At 44.4% G+C, this 19826-nt stretch overlaps 1 protein-coding gene across 11 annotated transcripts in view; it reads right to left on the bottom strand.

Moving 5' to 3' along the window:
• Positions 1-19826, bottom strand: part of LOC141579551 (uncharacterized) — a 139538-nt gene that overhangs the window by 108359 nt on the left and 11353 nt on the right. For 8 of the 11 annotated variants that reach the window (XM_074376028.1, XM_074376027.1, XM_074376035.1 and 5 more), the window contains exons 9-13: positions 19494-19658; positions 19074-19186; positions 17123-17666; positions 9650-9809; positions 5872-6596 (exon numbers count right to left, since the gene is read on the bottom strand). In XM_074376028.1, the coding sequence (XP_074232129.1) occupies positions 19183-19186; positions 19494-19658 (169 nt within the window). In that variant the 3' untranslated portion in view covers positions 5872-6596; positions 9650-9809; positions 17123-17666; positions 19074-19182. Of the gene's footprint in view, positions 1-5871; positions 6597-8984; positions 9262-9649; positions 9810-16111; positions 16638-17122; positions 17667-19073; positions 19187-19493; positions 19659-19826 lie in introns of those variants that run through there. The other 3 variants (XM_074376034.1, XM_074376037.1, XM_074376036.1) reach the window with 3 other exon arrangements.

Below are 19826 nucleotides of genomic sequence, written 5' to 3'. Positions count from 1 at the left end.
CTTCTCCTCCAACTTACCAACAACCAGAAAGTAGAATCTGATTTTAGACTCACAGAGAATCGCAGAACACCTCCTCCACTTCGGGCCCGGCAGCACGTGCCAGGTCCTCCGACCGTCACCTGTGGGACCGCCATGAGCCCTCTCCAGAGTCAAGGCCCGAGGCCGTAGGCCGGGGGGACACAGATTCCCACAATCTCCCCAGCAAATGGGGACCACCTCTCGGCAAAGGCATCTCACCCTCTTCTTCTCGAGGGATATCTCAATAGATACACAGGGAAACAGAGCAGAAGGTGGGGGGGTAGGCAGCCCAGAAGAACTCGTCTGCACTTCCAAGGCAAAGTGGGTCCGTTGACCTAATCACAGGGACAAAGTGAGGACGAATCTTTCCCTGCTGTGCCCCATACTCCGTGACATGCCTTTCCCTGCGTAAGGAGTTCATTTGGAAGCCCCTGGCAGTGTTTCCGTTGTCCTCAATTGGCATGGTGGTTGTCAGGCAGGGAGAGAGGGCCTGAGCCGTGCAGGTGCTGGACCTGGGAAGCAGGAGACACTGGCTCCACCCCCAGCTCAACCAGCGCCTCATTCTGCATCTCAGGATTCAGCATGACATCTATAAGCACAGGGATGAGACTGTCCCAGGAGAGGCTGTCCAACAGGAATGAAATGTGAGCCATGTAAAGAAAGTTTCCCAGTTGCCACATTTAAAGAGGTAACCCCCCCAAAAAAAACCCCTAGAAACTGATTTTAAGAACATATCTTACTTATTCTACTGTATGTAAAATACTATCATTTTGACATGTAATCAATAAAGAAAGTAACAACATAGTTTACATTCTATTTACTAGACAAGTCTCAGCGTCTGATGTGCATTTGACCTAGAGCACATCTCAGCTCAGAGCAGCCTCCTCCCCAGCTCTCCTAGCATCAGTGGCTTTGGCTAATCTATTGGACAGCAACTCCAGGGGTCACACCAGGGTAATTGGCTGAAAAGCGGGAGTAAGTGTCCATAATAACCCTAAAAGAATCTCTCCGAAACAAAGGCGGATTCACTTTTAAACGTCTGAAAACCGGCGGGTTGCTCCTCCCTCACGCCTTGGCTACAAGACAGCCCTCCTCCTTGCTGATCCCTTTCTGGATGTAGGGAAGCAACCCTTCACATAGCCAGGGTGGCCGGGCATCCAGGTAGACTTTCCTGTTCTCTGTGTCCAGTCCCACGAAGTCCTCATTCTCAAACAGGATGTAGAGCAGGAGGATCTTGTCCCCAGACTTGTCGGATGCAACGTCCAGCCACTTGGACTTGAGCATGATGAAGAGAGACTCAGTGAAGTCCTCGATCCTCTTCTCCACCACCCTGCAGTCCTCGTAAATTGACGGCCACGTTCATGCGCGGCTGCTCGGCCACCTCCCCATGCAGCACAAAGACAAAGAGCCGAGAGTCATAGAGCGTGGTGCCATACAGCTCCTCTGCACGTGGAGCTTCTCGAAGGTCTTGGCCAAGAGGCAGTCGGTAATGGTGACAAGGCCCACGACCTTGTGGTGGGTCTGGAAGTCGCTCCACCCATTCTCGGGCGCATAGTGGTGACTTTAGTGGATACAGAGTGCCCACTGCGAGCCGCACGGGCTGATCTGCCTCACCAAGGAGATTCGCTTATAGATGCATAACAAATTCTGCTCTGAGATGATCCCCACAGGTTGGACCACCACGGGGAGAGTCTGGTGGTCCTCAGCACACTGCACGTAGTCAGGGATGTTCATGTTGCAGGCCCTGACGAGAGGGAAGAGGAGACCGAGGTACATACTGTGCTGCGGGCTGCGGGCCTCACTGGGTTGCGGTGACCTGGTGTGTACCAGTCAGAAGGCAGGGGAAGCCCAAGCAAAGCCGGGGGTACAGTTTGTCCTCAGCGTCTGCACATGGCTACCGCAGCTCAGATCACATTACGCAGCTTTTGGTCTAGGCCTCCGCCCTCTGCAGAAAAGGGTCATTTCTTGTTTTCTGTTTCCAAGCACCTAGCCAGGCCCTGATGCAAAGTCAGTGCTCAAAACTGCTGAATAAAGGAATGAATAAAGGAACTGCTTCCACACCCCTCAGCAGGATATAATGCAAAGAAACACAGTAGGATCAAAAGTCCTGGATTTCAACTCCAATTTATTTGAACTCCTAAGCTGCAGAATACTTGATAAGAAAACTTGCTTTGGGGAGGAGGGTACAGTTCAGTGGTAGAGCAAATGCTTAGCATGTATGAGGTCCTGGGTTGAATCCTCAGTACCTCATTTAAAAAAAAAAATGAAACAAATAAATAAACCTATTTACCCCCCTCAAAAAATATTTTTTGAATTCCAAATTCAAGAAAAAAAAAAAAAAACACCTTGCAATTGACACAACATTGTAAACATGAGTATACTTCAATTAAAAAAAAAATCCTTGCCTTACAAGAATATATCTGGATTATGGAAGTTTACAAGTGTAAAATGCCTAGGGTACCACCTGCATAAGAAGAAGGAACTGTACAAATTTACTATCCCTCATTTATGAGCTATATTTCCTTTGGGCGGTTTATAACATCTCAGAGCTAATTTTCTCAGATTAAAAAAAAAGAAGGAAACATTACCGGATTCTCCATACTGCTGAAGAATCAGATAAACCTATGATAGCATCTGACCCACAGAGTTTACTCAATAAATGCTTGTTGAATGAATGAACAAGCAAAGTGAATGCTGCTCCCTGCCACAGAGCATCATGATGGTACTGCCTGGAAATCCCAAGCCCACGTTTCACCCGACTCTACACTAACCATGTGTGACCTGGGCAGGCCTGTGTGCTCCTCTTAACCCCAGTTTAATCATGAATAGAAATGAGGGCAATAACACAAACCTCAAAGGGTTAGTGAGTCATTACTGAATTGTATCCCAACTTTGCAAGATGGAACCTTTAAAGAAACTTGGGCAAAAAGTCCGTAGGCCCTCTCCATATTATCTCTTACAACTACATGGGAATCTACATTATATCTCAAAATAAAAATTCTAATTTATTAAAGAGGCTATTGAGGTTAAATGAGCTCACTGTCTCAAATAAGGAACACACAGTACAAATAGGTCAATGCCCAGCCCATGAGATACACTCAGTAAACATTCCCACTGAGCCCACTGGTCCCTCAAACTTCAGAGCACGATGATGTGTCCTCATGGCCAGAGGCCCCTGCACCTGAAACTAACAAAGCTAATGGTCCCCACTTTCAAGAGCCCCTGCCACCACCGTAGGTCTAATTTTGTACTTGTAATTTTTTTCTATTTATTAAATAGAAAAACGTAATTGCATAGCCTTCAGGTCACCAAAAGCAGACTACAGAGATCATGATGGCAGCCCTTCTTCATGAAACAATAAAATGAAAAGCCATTTCCACAAGATCTCTGTGTAAATCTACTAGGGAACTTCATCCTGGACTGAGAGGAAGAGGACTGGGGAGGAGGGGGCAATCTGCGGCACACAGAACCATGGGCCACCTGTCCCACGATGGACTTTAGACCCAACACTCACCCTCAAGGCACTTCAAAATAGACACAGACAGAGTGCTGTGGACAAGATTTTTTTTTTTTTTTAAAATCCCTGATTCTCTCGCAGGTTTTGTTTCTACCGAGAAACAAATGTCTTATGTGTATAATGTTTCACAAAAGACTTAAACTATTATCACCCCAACTTGACGCATTAAGAAACTGAGGGAGAGAGGTTTATCACATTGTGCAAGATTAGAGAGAGGCAAAAAAAAAAAAAAAGATTAGACTGAGGCCACGTCAGACACTGTATTTAAACCCAAGCCCCTGTTCCAGTGCTCACACTAGAAAGTGGGATATACTGCCCCTTTCCTGCCCTCTCCCTGCAATAAATGTCTGAAGAGTCTTTTCTGTGCCACCTGGAATCACAATCACTTCAATTTTCCACAAAGAGCTATGTCATTCCTTGGAGGATGTGTCAAAATCTGTATGTTGAATGGGAGGAGAGATTTGTATATTCGGTTTCTCAAAGGAAACATGGCTTAAAAGAAACTGAAAAGCAATTTTCTAGTCTAAGTCTTCATTGTGCAGAGAAGGAAACGGAGGCTCAGAAGAGATGAGGAAAGGGTCTTATTAACAAATATTGCCTCAGCGCAGCACCAAGCCAGCCTTGGGCACTTCTGGGGGAGGATCTGGAAGGCCCAGGAGAATGAGTCTTAGAAAACGGAAAGAGAAGAAGCATACGAGGCCCCGTCTCTACACCACCATACCATGAAGTTCCACCAAATTACCCAGTATGGGTGCAGCCAACATTAAGGTGGGCTAAACAGGTTATGGAAACCTGGAAGTCTCAACCATAGTGGAAATTCCAACGTTTACTATGTTTTTTTTCCCAGTTCAAGCATCAGCTCAGTGGGCACTCTGTACCAGGCACTACATGAGGCCTGGAGTTCTCCCAAATACACAACTCTTATATCACGTGTGCAAACCACACACAGGCCCACCAGAAGGAAAATGCCCACAGATAAGGTGGAATTACTGAAACTGAAAGCAGCCAACCAGCATATATTACTAGCAAATACGGTGCTGCTAGAAATAGACTCATGGACATAGAAAGCAAACTGTGGTTAGCAGGCAGGAAAAGGGATTAACAGATACACATTAATAAATATAAAATAAATGACAAGGACCTACTATATACCACAGGGAACTATATTCAATTTCTTGTAATGAGTTGTACTAAAAACAATCTAAAACATATGTAGATACATATGCATATGTTTATAACTGAATCTCTGCTGTACATCTGAAACTAACATTCTAAATTGACTACACTTCAATAAAAAGTAATTTTAAAAAATAAGTAAAAATAAAAGCAACGCCATTTAGAAAAAATAATAGAATACTCTGATCCCCTTAGCTGTAGGTGCTAGAGAAATCTGGTTACAAACACCAAGTCCACTGGGTCACTCCAGCACTGGCTGTCACTCTTTCTGACCATCAGAGAGTTGCTTGGCTTCAGTGAGTTTATTTTCTCTTCTGTGAAAGGCTTCAGTTGCAACTAACGATGTATAGAATCTCATCATTCACAAACCCAACAATTAAAGAGGACTTCCCATGGGCCAGGCTCTGGAAATATGAAAATATAGGGTCCGAGATATATTCATGGATAGAAGAAATTTATGCCATAAAGACATTAATTCTTCTTGCTTTGATAGACAGATTCAATACAATTCTGTTTAGATTTCCTACCAGAGTTTTTATGGGTAACAAGATAATTTATGGTCAGGAACAACCAAGAAACTTCTTTAGAACCAGCACTGGGAAGGGGTGGATAGGTCATTCATTTCCACTGGTCTTTCTGAAGTGATGAAAACGTTCTGGAATATTAATGGTTGCACCACTGTGAATATGCTAAAGCTGCTGAATTGTAGCATTTAAGTGGGTGGACTTCATGGTGTGTGAACAATATCACAATAAAGATGTTAAATGAAAAAATATTTCTTGACAATTATTTTTCCCTCTATACTACTAGTCTGCCCCACAATTTAAGAAGAACAAAAAAACCAAAACAAACCAAATTTTGCCAGGAGCTCTTTAGGACTGCAAAGTCCCTGAGTCTCCAACTCCTCTGGTGGTGCTGTTCCTGTTAACACACCCTAGCTGGGCTGGGCTAGTTAGGGACTGTAACTATCTTTTCAAGAAAGACGGCCACACGTTTCACCCTGGGAGAGGGAAGGATGGAGGATGTCACAGCCTCATGCCTTCAGCTCATTTTTAACTGAAACAAGCCTTGCTTTCAACACTGTAATCCCTCTCACTATAAAAACAGTGACATCATCAAGCACCGCCATCAAAACACGTGAAAGTGTTCAAGGTACTTACCTGGGGCAGAAACACTGAGGGAGGAGACGGAAGCTCGCTCAGCACTGACGCTCCCTTTTCCCGACTCCAACAGGAGAAGCTGGGGTTCACAGCCGGAGGCTCTCAGCCCGGGGAGCAGCGCCCACACCACTGAGCTGGTCCCCAGGTAGCGGGAAAGGGAGAGGAGGGCAGCCCCGGGGTCGCGGGTCAGGGAAAGCGGTGGGGGGGACGCGGGCTGTAGCCCCGCTCGGAGGCCAGCCCCAGCCCCAGCCCCAGCCGCCCGCCCCCGTCCGGGTCCGCAGAACCCGCCCGCCCGGGACACAGCCAGCCCAGGGGCGGGGACGGGCCGGCGGCCGAGGAGAGGCAGCCCGGGAGGAGAGGACTCGCGGGCGGGAGAGGGGAAGGGGACGCCAGCCGCGGACTGAGGGGAGCCCGGCTGGGGCGAGAGGCGGCAAGTGCACACTTGGCCCTGGACAGCTGTGGCCGGGGCGCCAGGGCAGGAGCCAAAGTCCTACCGGGCGAAAGAGCTGAGAAGCCTTTGGGGCCGATCCCCGGCTCGGAGTTGCAGTTTCCAACCCTCGGTCCAGCTGGCACAGACTGCGCATGCGCAGGAGGGCCAGCGATCCTCTCTGTGTTCTGCAAGAGAAGTTGGGGAAGGGAGGGACGGAGAAGATGGGAGGAGGAGGGGAGAAGGGGAAAAGTGGAGGGAGAGACATGGACAGGAGGAGCAGAGAGAAGGCAGGGATCTGGAGTGTGGAGGAGAGTAGCAGAGATGGAGAGAAATAGTTTTAACTCTGGGGGCATCCTGAAGGAGGCAGCAGTCCTGCCTCTGCACACTTCTCTAACCCTTCAAGGCCCGCAGCTCATATTTTAACTCCCTGGCACAGCCCTCCACCCAAGGCCTCTGCAGGACCCCTACGGGGATCACACCCGTTGCCCCCAAGCGGAGCTGGGTTTCCTTTTGCTCTGGGAACCAAGCACCCGCAGGTGTTGTCGCTCAGAACTACCTTGGAAAGAGTACATATTCCCCTTTTACACGCTGGGACACAGGCAGGCAATATATCTGCCTTACCTCCACTGTCCCAGGTGTTGTGCTGGCGGGGAGCGGGAGGTACAAGGTCAGATCCCAAAAGGAGCATACTGCCTGAGTTTTGGTGCATAGTCCCCATCCTTCCTGGGTAAACCACTCCCCACACTCGGGGAACCATCAAGGGCACACAGTATGTCCCTGGGTGTGGGATAGCTGCCCTCAATTCCAGGGCCCATCTTGCTAGGAAGATAGGAGTGTTACTGAGTCCAAATTCATTCTCCTTAATGCAGGACAGGCCAGTAAGTTGGGAGACCAGGTGTTGGGGCATGAAATAGCAACTTTCTGTAGACCTAGATGGCAAACTAATGTCCTGGAAAACCATCTCCCCAAGTCAGAATTCAGGCTCCTTTCCTACGAGCTTGGTTTTTGCAATCTTCTTGATGTAGTAATTCTTTGTTGTTAGAATCCTTTGTTCTTGCAGCTATCTACCAGTGTCAGATCCCTGTAAACCTCCAACAAAACAGACGTTATTTTCTATTAGGTAACTTGTTATCTTTATATGAATGGAAAAGTGTTAAATATCCTTAAAGGTCAGAGCATTCAAAATAGGCTCTCCTGTATATTTTAGGCTCTAGGCAACATTGTTTTACAAGCAAGATGAAGCCTAGGAGACAGAGCACAGGGTTTAGTCAAAGGAACAGATCTAATATGGAGTCAGATTTGTTCTTTTCTATTACCAGGGCAGAAGACACATGAGGATTTAAATCCCTTTAAGTTAAAAATAAGTAATATTTTAAAGGAATTTACATACATAGGTCGGAATGTGCATAGCATATCTGGAAAACACACAAAGGTTTGTAAACAGTGGCATCTCCAGGGAGGGCTGAAAGAAGAGAGGATGAGGGAAAACTTCTTTCACTTGTGTATTTTTGTGCTCTGTTTGAAATTTTTTAACCACATGCATGTATTTCTTTTTCAGTTAAAAAAAATGTGTAATGGAGCAAAGGAGTAGCAAGCTCAGCAAATAAAGCAGCCATGGAATCACTGAGCCATCACTTTTGATTTCAGCCAGGAAGCATTTATTGACTCTCTCCTATGTGCCCAGTGCTGTTTTAAGACTTCTTTTATTTTTTTTCATAAAATAATAAAGTGCTATTCCTCACCCCTGCCCATGGCTGGTGGAAAACCAACTGAGTTTTTATTGAGTTGTTTTCCAAGAAGTAGAGATCAGTTATAAACAGAACACATCTTCAGGGCAAAACAGGCGGAGTGGTTTTCCAGCAGGCCAGATAGCTATGAAGGGTTTTCAACAGAGGCACACAGAGGCTGAGAGAGAAAGCCTCCAGGACCCTACAAAAAGCTGCCCAAACTGCCTTCTCCATGGCACTACTGAAATAGGAAAGAAAAAATCTGACTCCATATTAGATCTGTTCCTTTGACTTTAACCCTGTGCCCTGTTTCCTAGGCTTAGTCTTGTTGGTTCTGCACCTTTTGTAAAACAATGTTGCCTAGAGCCTGAAATATACAGGAGACCCTATTCTCAAGGCTCTGACTTTGAAGGATATTAACACTTTTCTATTCACATAAAGATAACAAGTTACAGAATAGAAAACAACATTTGTTTGTTGGAGGTTTACACGGATGTGACCCAGGTGAAGAGCTGCAAGAACAAAGGATTCTAACAACAAAGAATTCATACACCAAGTTTGCAACAACCAAGCATTCCCACTTCCCATTTTTAATATAAGAAGAGCCTGAAATCTGACTTGGGGTGATGGTTCCCCAGGACATTATTCTACCATTTCTCAGCTGGCTTTCCAAATTAAAGTCGCTATTTCTTGCCCCCAAAACCTGGTCTCCTGAGTTATTGGCCTGTAATGCACGAGCAGAACAAGCCTGGACTCGGAAACACAGACATTGAAAGTACCCATTTGGTATATTAAATGACCTGCTTCTACTCATCTTCCTGACGTTTTATTCTCTTGACCACTCCTGCTATGTTTATGAAAAACCTGTCATGTGGACACATTTCCACCTCTAGCCACTACCCTTCCAGGTAAGAACTGATGCCAAGAAGGCAATGGAAGTTGCTAGAAGGTATTACCTGGACAAAATAGAGCAGAAGTGGGTTCTGGCTGATGTTCAGGAGCAGGCTGGAACACCTGACAAGATGTTATAAGTACGGATAGACAGCTGGGCACCAAAGGAGAAGCTTCTAAACTTCCATGAGGGACTTGTTGGATAGGAAGGAAAAGTCCCAGACTATAGCTCGGATCCCACCACGAGCTTCCTGGGCGAGTCTGGGCAAGTAATTTAAAATCTCTAGGCCCGTGCTGTCCAACATGGGAGCCACCAGCAACATGCAGGATTATGAAGTTATTCTGTAGCCAGACAGAATTATAAAAAGACATTTTATTGCAAAGGCCCAGCAGGTATAATATTTAAAAACGTTATTGGTTATCTTGACCTAACGAGATATTTTTGTATGTGTAGGTTTCTGTGGTTTGTAAGGCCTGTGACTAATGATTCCGTTACAGTGAAGTATTTTGAAATTATAAGTTACTGGACACAGTACCCTCATATCACAGTTGAAAAAAACTGATCCACATAAGCAAGGTGATCTGACTTATTAGTTATGAGCAGGGGCTCTGGGGCCAGCCTGCCTGAGTATAAATTCTCACTCTGCCTCCAGGGGGTTCTGTGTGAATCTTGGACAAATTATTGTTGTTTTTGTTGTCGTTGTTATTATTTGTGCCTCTTTTTCCTTACCTTTTAAGTAGCGAGGAATATGTAGACTCTATCTCCTACTGTGTTGGCAGGATTAAATGAGTAAACGTCTGTGCTGCCCACTTCCCTGGGTTTCAGCATTCTCCAGGCAATCAGTGCCAAACTCAGAGGCATTCTCCACTGTCTTCGTCAGTCTGGGGTGCTGTAACAAATTACCGTGGGTCGGGTGGCTTAAACAACCAGCATATTCCTTATGGTTTGGAGGCTGAGACTTTCAAGGTCAATGTATCCTTGAGAGGATTGCCAGCTCGAAGATGGCTGTCTTCCCAATATATTCATATCCCAGAGAGCAGAGAGAAGCAAGCACTCTGGGGGCTTGTATAAGAACACTAATCCCATTCATGAGGGCTCTACTCTCATGACCTCATTTTATCCTACTAATCACGTCCCAAAGGCCCCACCTCCCAATACCATCACCCTGGGAGATGGGGTTTCGACATATGGATTTTGAGGGGATGCAAACATTCAGTCCACACATCGGCTAAGTCTCCCCAACATGCAGTCATCAAACCTGTAGCTAATTTCAAAGTAATATTTATGTCTCTCTGCCCATTTCCATTCCTACATCCACTATCACTGAAGCCCTGTTACATTTTATTCCTTATTTTTCTGGTAGAGATTTAATTGATTCCTCTAACTCCAATGCTCCCCTCGCTCCAGTCTGCTTAATAGCCCTGCCAGGTAGGTCTTCCTTAAAACACCTTCCACTTCACCTGGTTGTTTTTTAGTTGTAAATGTCAGAATCCTCTCCACACCCCATCCTATACCTTTAATCCGTTACACTACGGCTCACTATGTTATTTTCCTCTTACCAATGTAAGAAATTTCCATAAGCTTAAGAGCTTAAACCAGCACAGATTTATCAGCTTATGGCTGTGGAGGTCAGAGATCCAACACAGTTCTCATTGGGCTAAATTCAAGGTAGCAGCAGGGTTCCTTCCTTCTAGAGGGTCTAGAAGAGAATGTTTCCTTGTTGTTGTTGTTTTTTTCCAGTTTCCAGAGGTCACCCACCTTCCTTAGCTTGTGCCCCACGACTTCCTCCATTTTCATGGTCAGCAGCCTTTCTGAACATTGCTCTATGGCTACACCTCCCTCTGATTTTAAACTCAGCTGGGAAATGTCCTCCATTTCAAGGACCCCTGTGATTACATTCAGCCCACCTGGACAATCCAGGCTACTCGCCCTATTGTCTCATCTCAGGATCCCCTTGTCCCATCCCATTCAGGCATTATGAATGTGGCTGTGACACTCACCTTGTGTAACATTTCCTCTCATGGGCATTTTATGGTTCAAGGCACATATGAATGACTTTTTGTTTTTCTTCCTTAGCCTTTCTACATTCAGTATGTCTGGTGAGATTACATGAATCCTTTTTATTTGTCCCCCTGCACTAATCTTTAATAATGTATCATGGGTTTAAAATGCTAACTGATAGACAATTTAGAAGACAGAAATCCTCTAAGATTTTTGTCCTAAAATATCTGTCATGCATTTTGCCATGTACAGTAACATGTCACAGGTGGCTACCCTGTGGCCGGGGAGGGACATGATTCTGCCATAACACTCCCCTCATCCTCACCAATGTGCTGATCACCTAACCAAGGACCTATGCTCCCCGCTTCGCTCACTTCCTCCTCCTTTCCATTGACTACCCTGTTCCCATCGCTTCCTTCATTCAGCACATCAGGATTTCATGACCACATTCTTCTCTAAATGGAATGGGTATCTTGAATCTAATGTCTGACAACTGTTCTTACTGTATATGCACACACTGACCTGCACATAACCCCGTCCAGCTCTTTATTTTCCTAGAATCTCCCAGAGGAATCAGTTCCATGATGATGGTGATGATGATGATGATACTGACAATGATGACAGGGACCTCTCAAGGATTCTGATAAAGAGGGAATTAATAAAGGGAGGGAATCATTGCAAAATTGCCCCAGAGACAGGCTTAAAAGTAAATAACTGCTGTAGTGTTTAATGAAATTGACTAATATTTAACTATTTTTAAAACTTTATATCACTGAATTTAAAATTTTAACGGGAATTCTCATTCACCAGTAACCAAGATTCAACTCTAGGACCAAAGTCTAAGGATTTCAATCTTCTAACAAATTGTCCACTAGCCTTTTAAACACGTGATCCTTTTAAAAAGCTTAGTGCTGGGCTGAAAATAAGCAGGATTCATATAATCTCACCAGACACAGTGAATGTGGAAAGACTAAGGAAGAAAAACAAAAAGCCATTCATAACGTCTTGAACTTCACGTTGCTCACAGGAGAAAATGTTAGCCAAGGTGAGCGTCACATCAACATGACGCCTGAATGGGATGGGGAAGCTGATCTTCCTCATCAGACATTTATCCTGATTTGTTAGATGCCAACACAGTTTCCTCATTGGATTTGCTTCTAACAAGTATGGAAGAATTTACGTTCTACCAAAAGCAGTCTAAACATTTTCCCCTGCTGTCAGGTCTCTGGACTGAATGTCCCCACAAGAAGGACATGAATATGTTTCATAGGGAATTCTTCCTGAGAAACAACAGGATTTTCGAGGGAAGAACTGCAGGCCCCCCATGGAGGGCTGGAGGAGTGCTAGAGGGGGCACTGGAAAAACAGCAGGAGTGAGTTCAGATACTACCGCTCAGGTTGCCAAAGACAGCATTGCTATCTCTGAGGATATGACATTCTCCCAAAAGTTCCATGAGTGAAGGTACCTGTGAACACTAAGCAGGTTGTTAAGAAACAGCAGCACATAATTTGCGTCACAGCTCAATTACAGTATGTTTTGATATTTGGAAAATAATTAGCCCATTTTCCTTTGAAACTGCAGCAGTAGCAATAGAAATAAAAAAGGCTGAGCCGTCTTGGAGACAACAATCAATAAACAATTCTAAATCTGCAGGATTCCTTGACGATATGCAAGCAATGAGCTAGATGTGTGCTGCAGATACCTCTTACTGCAGGGCTCACTCCTGCAAAGCATAGAACTAGTTTTCTCAGCAGACAGAGGGAACCAAGTCAAGATTCCAAATCTTGAGAGATTTACTATATGGCAGGAAAGATCACACAAGTACATCCAGCCAAATATGAATAAATGTAATCAAATATTATCAAATGTGATTGGAGCACAGATGAAACAGAAATTCCTTTCACCTGGGATCTAGAGAGACTTCTTCAGAAAATGTGGCTTTGGAGATGGCCAAAGACATGGGTGGAAATTTGGCAGAACAGGATGTAAGGAATTTTAAAACTGATTCTAAAATTCATATAAAAATTCAAAGGATCCCAAATATCCAAAACAATTTTGAACAAGAAAAACAAAGTTGGAAGACTTGCACTATCTGATTTTCAGCCTTTTTTTTTTTTTTTTTAAACTACAGTAATCAGAAAGTATGGTGTTGGTGTAAAACAGGAAAATAGAATAATGGAGCAGAATAGAATGTTCAGAACTAAACCAACACTTATATAGACAATTGATTCTCAAAAAGGATGCAGTGGAGAAAGGATCTTTTCAACAAGTAGTGCTGGAAGAATTAGATAGTGATATGCAAAAAAAAAAAAAAAATGAACTTTGATCCACACCTCACAAAATATACAAAAATTAAGTCACAATGGATCATAGATCTTAATAGGAAATCTAAAACTATAAAACAGCTAGGAGAAAAAGCATAGGCTTAAGCTTTATGACCTTGGGTTTGGCAAATATTTCTTTGCTATGACACCAAAAGTATAATCTATTTTAAAAAGAAACTGATAGAGTGAACTTTATCAAAATGAAGACTCTTCAAAGCTGTTCTAAACACTGCTAAGCAAATGAAAAGACAAGCCTTAGACAGAAGCTATTTGCAGATCATATGTCTGATAAAGGTCTCTCTTTGTATCTGATCCAGAATAAAGAGGTCTCAAAACTCAATAATAATGCAAACACCTGAATGAATGAATGAGGCCAGAAAACACACTTCAGTAAAGATATCCAGATGGATAATAAGCATATGAAAAGATGCTGATTAAAGATGCCATTAGTCATTAGAGAAATGCTTTTAAAAACCACAGTGAGATACTAGTACACATACATACAAGAATGAATACGATTAGAAAGACCGACCTTACAAAGTGCTGCTAAGGAAGTAGAGCAACCAGAGCTGATACACACCACAAGGAATTTACAAGAGTACAACCATTTTGGAAAAGTCTTTTAACAGTTTCTTTAAAAAAGGTAAATACCTATCTACCATATAACCCAGATATTCCTCATGTGGTGCTTTAGAAAAGAAAAGCATATGTCCATATAAAGACTTGTAACCAAATATTCACTGCAATTTTATTTATAATAGCTCAAGTTGTAAATAACCCATGCATCCATCAAGAAGTAAATGGAGAAACAAATGATGGTCTATCCAAACACTGCTCACAACAAACTCTTCAGTAAAAACTCAGCACTAAACAATACTCTGCTATAAGAAAAATAAGCTATTAATACAGCAACACAGATGACTCTCAAAATAATTACACTGAATGAAAGAAGTCAGACAACATAGAGTAGATACTGCATTAATCCATTCATACAAGGATCTTGAAAATGCAGACCAATATGTTGTGATGGAAAGCAGATCAATGGTTTCCAGGGGAAGAGATGGGGAGGGAGGGAGGGACAACAAATGGCAGGAGAGAAGCTTTGTGGGTGATGGGTATGTTCACTCTCTTGAATGTGGTCATGGTTTCTTGGGGATATACTTATGTCAAAACGTATTAGCTGTACACTTTATACGTGTGAAAATTACTTTGCCAAGTATACCTCAAAGCTGTTTTAAGAAAAAAGGCACTTCAGTCCTGATCCACCTCAGCGCCTGATTGGAGCGACATAATCAGTCCCTCACCCTGTTTGCCTAAAAGGAAGGTAGAAAACCTCTCACGGAAAATAACATATGGATTTTTCATTTGCAATGTCTGCCATGTAATAAAGAATTTCAAGACATGCAACATGTCAAGACTATATAACGGATAATATGAGAATAAGGAACATTAGACAAAGGATGCAAACCCCCAGGTGATGTAGGCATCAGAGTTACCAATAAAGGCTATAAAATACTTTTAATATATTCAAGAAAATAAGGAAATTATGGGAGAATAGACAACAGGGTAAAGACTTTCACCAGAGAAATATACTGGAATGTATTTTTAAGAGAAATCAAACAGATAATCTAGAACTGAAGCCTTCAGCTCTGGAAACAGGTAAACAGAGCTAATTAGGATCCATTTTAAGTAAAACTTTCAGTAATGCCGGGTAAAATACAACAACAAATGTAACAGAGAGCTAACTATGGAAAGAGAAGTTCCCAGGTGTCAATACAAAGAGGACACTTAAAGCCCAGAGTGGTAATCTTGTGAGCTGATGCCACCACACCCTGGAGGGAAGGGGTTTTAATCTGCACATAAATAGAGATACAATGTCCATTTAGGAAAAAGGGTCCATACCAGATGTCGAAGACTCTTCCTTTATATCTATATAGTCAGAGACAGAGATGTAAAGTGGCAGCAGAGGTCACAGTGACACAGGGCCCTGGGCCAAGGAGTGTGAACACCTCTGCAAGCTGGGAAAGGTAGGAAGACGAATCCCTCCCTAGAGCCTCGGTGTGGAACGTAGCCTTGGCCACACGTTGGTTTAAGCCCACTGACAATGACTTTGCACTTCTGCACAAAAGAACAGTGAGATGATGAATGTGTATTGCTTTAAGCCACTGAGTCTGTGGTCCTTTGTTAGAACAGCAAAAGGAAAGAAACTCAGGAACCAACATGAACATGAACCCCAAGCTGCCTGCTGTGCTGGCAAGAAGTTCTTTGTCTCTGAACCTGGGGGAGTCTCCTGTCTTCTGGCAGCATCCACAAACTACCTCATGCTAACTTGAGAGCTTGCAGAGGGTTCAATCTTAACCCTGCACAGTTCTTGATATTTAGTTAATAAAAATGATGGTGTCATCATGGGTATTTTTCCATCTTTTAAATACCCTTCAGTCTTCTAATAAAGCTACCTCTAATTGAGAGACAGTGTAAATAGTTTTCAAACTTCATAATAAATAACTGTGGTTTTATTTGGTTACTTAAATTATGAGTAATAATATTCACATTAGTAAAATTTATTAAAATCAACATTGTTTAATGAAAATATCATTACTTTTTGCATGAACATGTATTAACTACAATAAATGTTCCATGCTTTGTTCTACGATTTACTGTTAGAGCCTTAAAGAATAATATTTTCCTCAAAAGATATTATGGCAAAGGGATTTCTTTTGGTGGAACAGTTCCTACATCAAATCTGGTGCATGGCTCAGGCCACTGGGAACCTAGAGATGATAGATATTAGGAGGCATTATAAACACAAAATGATTTTTAAAGGAATTAAACAACTGGATGTGTGAAAACAAAGAATCTGAGAATATTCTAGTGAAATAAATGTATTTTTCAGCTTAAGCAAGACACTGGGTGAATAAATCTAAAATGAAAAAACCACCCAGAGATCAGCAGTGAGTCATGCATGCAGTGTGACTGATCAAAACCAAGTTGTTTCCAAACCAGTGTGCAGGCTTGATGCCTTCATGAATCAAGTCTGTGTGGCACCAGGCCATCTCGAATACATGTTGATGAGGTATTTATAAGCCCTTCACCATCCCAGCACAAAGCCCACACATGAGCCACAAGACCATCACCTACACATCTGCAAAAGACACAGCATGGTGAATAGCACTTTTCTTGTTCAGTAGCCGGTGGCAGGGCACTGTGAGCAGACAGAGATACAGGGACACAGAGACACAGAGGCACTTCCCCTCACTCAGCTGATAACCTTCCGTGCATTCCTGGGGACAGGATTGTCATAAAATGCACCATGGATTGATCCTCCTCCTAGGAAAGGAACGGTAGGTCTGTCCTCAGGTTGGAGCAAGGGTGGCCGGAGGATCTCAGAAGAGCTGTTTCAGCACAACCAATAGAAATGTCTGCCACCGTGACCAGGAGAGACAGGTCTCCTGCCATCCCGGTAGGCACTTGGGCTCCTGACAAAAGCTGGGCTCAGTAAAGGCTTGAGTAGAAGGCACAGACCTGAGGGATGCCCCAGCAAGAGACAGGAGGTAGGGCCTGGTTTATGCTGCTCTGGGTGTATCCCAGCCTCATCCGAATGCGAAATCAGAAATTTGCAAAACAGCAGAGCTGGGATGGATCATCTACTCCAGACTCCTCACCTTACAGTTTAAAGGGTGGCAGCCCTGGGAGGCAAAGCAACGTGCTAAAGGCAGAGCGTGGAAGTGGCAGCGCCAGATGAAAAGCACCATGGCAACCCCGTTCAAGGCCGCTGACACTGAGGACGGGGCCAAGGTTTCCAACGAGGAGAATGAGACAGTGTAAATACTTTGTTCCCCCCAAAACCCCAAATGTTTACTAAGGCACAAAAACTCACCTTAACTAGCTCTCTTCTGAGGGGGCTCTCTTCTGTCTCCGTCTTTCTGTCTGTCTCCATTTCTCTCTCTCAGACACAAACACATACAATTTTGTGAAAGGGGACTTCCTGCCATACAAAGACAGACTTCACATCTTCAGAGAAACACTTGACAAAGCACATTTCCAATTCAAGTCTTTGTGTGAGGTCTGGGCAACTGGCTTATTTTCTAGAACAATCGGTGGTTCCAAAATCAGGAGATCATCTTCCCCAAAGGAAGAGTTCTGGTCCGTGTTGATGAAGCTGGGGGTGTCACATTTCATGAGCCCGTTAGGCTCCTTCTCTGGCCACCTGCTGCATCTGATGGCTTCCTGGAGCCGAACATCACTGTCAAGGGCTATGGTTGGGATACCAGCTTTGGCCTTGTCCATGCGGTCCACTTCATTGACGTAGCAGTGAAAGAGGGACCTAGATTCGTCATTGTGCTGCCAGAGAACCCCTTGGGCACCAGCGGTCTTCCAAAGTCCGACACAAAGCTGTTCAGTCTGAATCTCTTCTCGGGAGACTCCGCATTGCAATAAAGAAAACCAAAATAAAAGATCGCCCACACTCTAGCTCGGTGACCTGAAGACTTATAGTTTTTGATATCTGCTGAGAGCAAATCCCTGCACAGAGCATGCTGACAAGCACTGGAAGTGAGAGACATCACTTTCGAACACATACAATTACACCCAAGGCAAAAGTCTCGTGAGGGCCCTTGGACCATCCTGAAAAAACATCGCTCCCTGAGAATCCTCAATACTGGTGCATCGCACACCAGTGTTTCTCAGTGGGACACTCAGATCATCTTCATCAGAATTAGTTAAAGTGCTTCTTAAAATGCAGAATTCTGGGGTGCACACCCTCAGAGTCTCCAGAATTAGGGACCGGCAGTCTGTATTTTCATAGCCACCAAGATCACTAAACATGCTCAGATTTAGCACCGCGGTCTACATCGGGTCACCTGAGCATCGACAATGCTGTCTCATGGGGTGGGGGGGTGCCATATGTGTCAGTGTGCTGTCCTACCCACGTGTCTCCCCTGATTCTCAGAACTGACAGTGCAGTCCCATTGGGCAAGAAATACCACCATTTCACAATGCATACGCAGGGCGCCTGACTGACAGATACAATCAGTGCTAGGAAAGGGGACAAAACTCAGGTTCCTCATCGCTTGTTTCACTTACTGTGGGACAAATGATCAATTCAAGGGTAATAAATCAGTGTATGAGTGAATAACATGACTCTCGTTAGTCCCACGAGTGCCTGGAAGAGCGAGCCTGGGCACACTGAGAATCATAACAGCCCATCTACTTAATTGTCATCCTCCCCAGATTTATGTAAAGGTTACTTCCACCCAGGCAGTGACCCCTGAAGGGCAAGAATCATGTCTGAACACACTCTCAAATCCAGAACAGAACCTGACAACAATTAGGCTCTGGGGTCTGTGTTTAGCGAGTGTGGAATCTCAGTGATGCCAGCTCTTAGACCTTGCCTTCCCATCCCACCCCTCACGATATGGCCCTTATGACCAGCTCTCCCGGGGCTGGGGCCACGGAACCCATTTACAGGACTGGAAGAATCTGATCATATAAACCATCCCCCAGATTATCATCAAGAGTCACCTGCATTTCAGGGATCAGTAATCCCAGAAGCTTTGCAGTTCAGGCAGGTGAGGGATTTTTATATCAGCTCTGTCTTCTACTGTGACTGCCTGGGTGACATCAGACAAGGAATTCTCAAAAGCCTGAGCTTTTCCTTTCAGGAATAATCTAAATAACAAATCTCGTTGACCACTCAACAAGTGTGATGTGAAGATCAATGATTTACACAGGAGTACAACATTCACTAGGTCATGGATTTAGAATCAGAGAAAAATCATTTGAGAAAGATTGACAGAATGTAGCTTTAATGCAAATTTAAGTATTCTTACCTTTCAGTAAATCATCTTCTTCCCCAACTTATCACTTCACCCAAGTTTAAAAGATGTTTGAGAACAGGGATGAGTGTGCCAGCAATCTGGGACCCAATAACATAAAATGTCACCTAGGAAAAAGAGGGGAGTAACACATTTTTAAAAAGCATGGTGAGGATGGCGGGGCCATCCCCCAACTCCAGACTAAGAAGCTCTAAGCAATACATTTCCTGCCTGCCTGGGGCATCAGCTGATGTGAAAACCCACCCAGAAACCTCACTGTCCAGCAGCTCCTCCGTAACACAGGCTACACTTTCTCAGAATTAAGAATTGGGGCCAGTAACCACTTTGCTGAAGAATAAAGACAAAGAAGAAGAAGAGCGTTCTGCCCCTCCCCAGGGGAGAGCCCAGACCTTGGGCTGCATGCACTGAGCCTACCTCCCAGGAGAAGGATAAACTGGAGAAGGGCGTCCTGCGAAACTGGGACAGCAAATGTTGAGATGGGAACAAATTGACCGGCTGGCCAGGGACAGCCCCCTCCGTCGCTGCCTTGGCGGCTGCCTCCGCCCCCTCAGCACATCCTGCCCACTTCCGGTGGTTAAGCTGTCAGGGAAACAGTGCTTTGCGACCTGGGGCAACAGAGGCTGCCCCCAGGCCAAGCTGCGGGGGAAATGGGATCTAAACCACCAGCTCCCAAGCGGCAAGCTCCATACCCCCGCCAACAACCCGCCGCCCCCGCAGCCTACAGCACCCCCGGGGCAATATGTCCTG

The sequence above is a fragment of the Camelus bactrianus genome, chromosome 13 (assembly GCF_048773025.1).
Source record: "Camelus bactrianus isolate YW-2024 breed Bactrian camel chromosome 13, ASM4877302v1, whole genome shotgun sequence".
NCBI classification, from domain to species: Eukaryota; Metazoa; Chordata; class Mammalia; order Artiodactyla; family Camelidae; genus Camelus; species Camelus bactrianus.
This window is presented reverse-complemented; position numbering and strand designations above follow the sequence as displayed.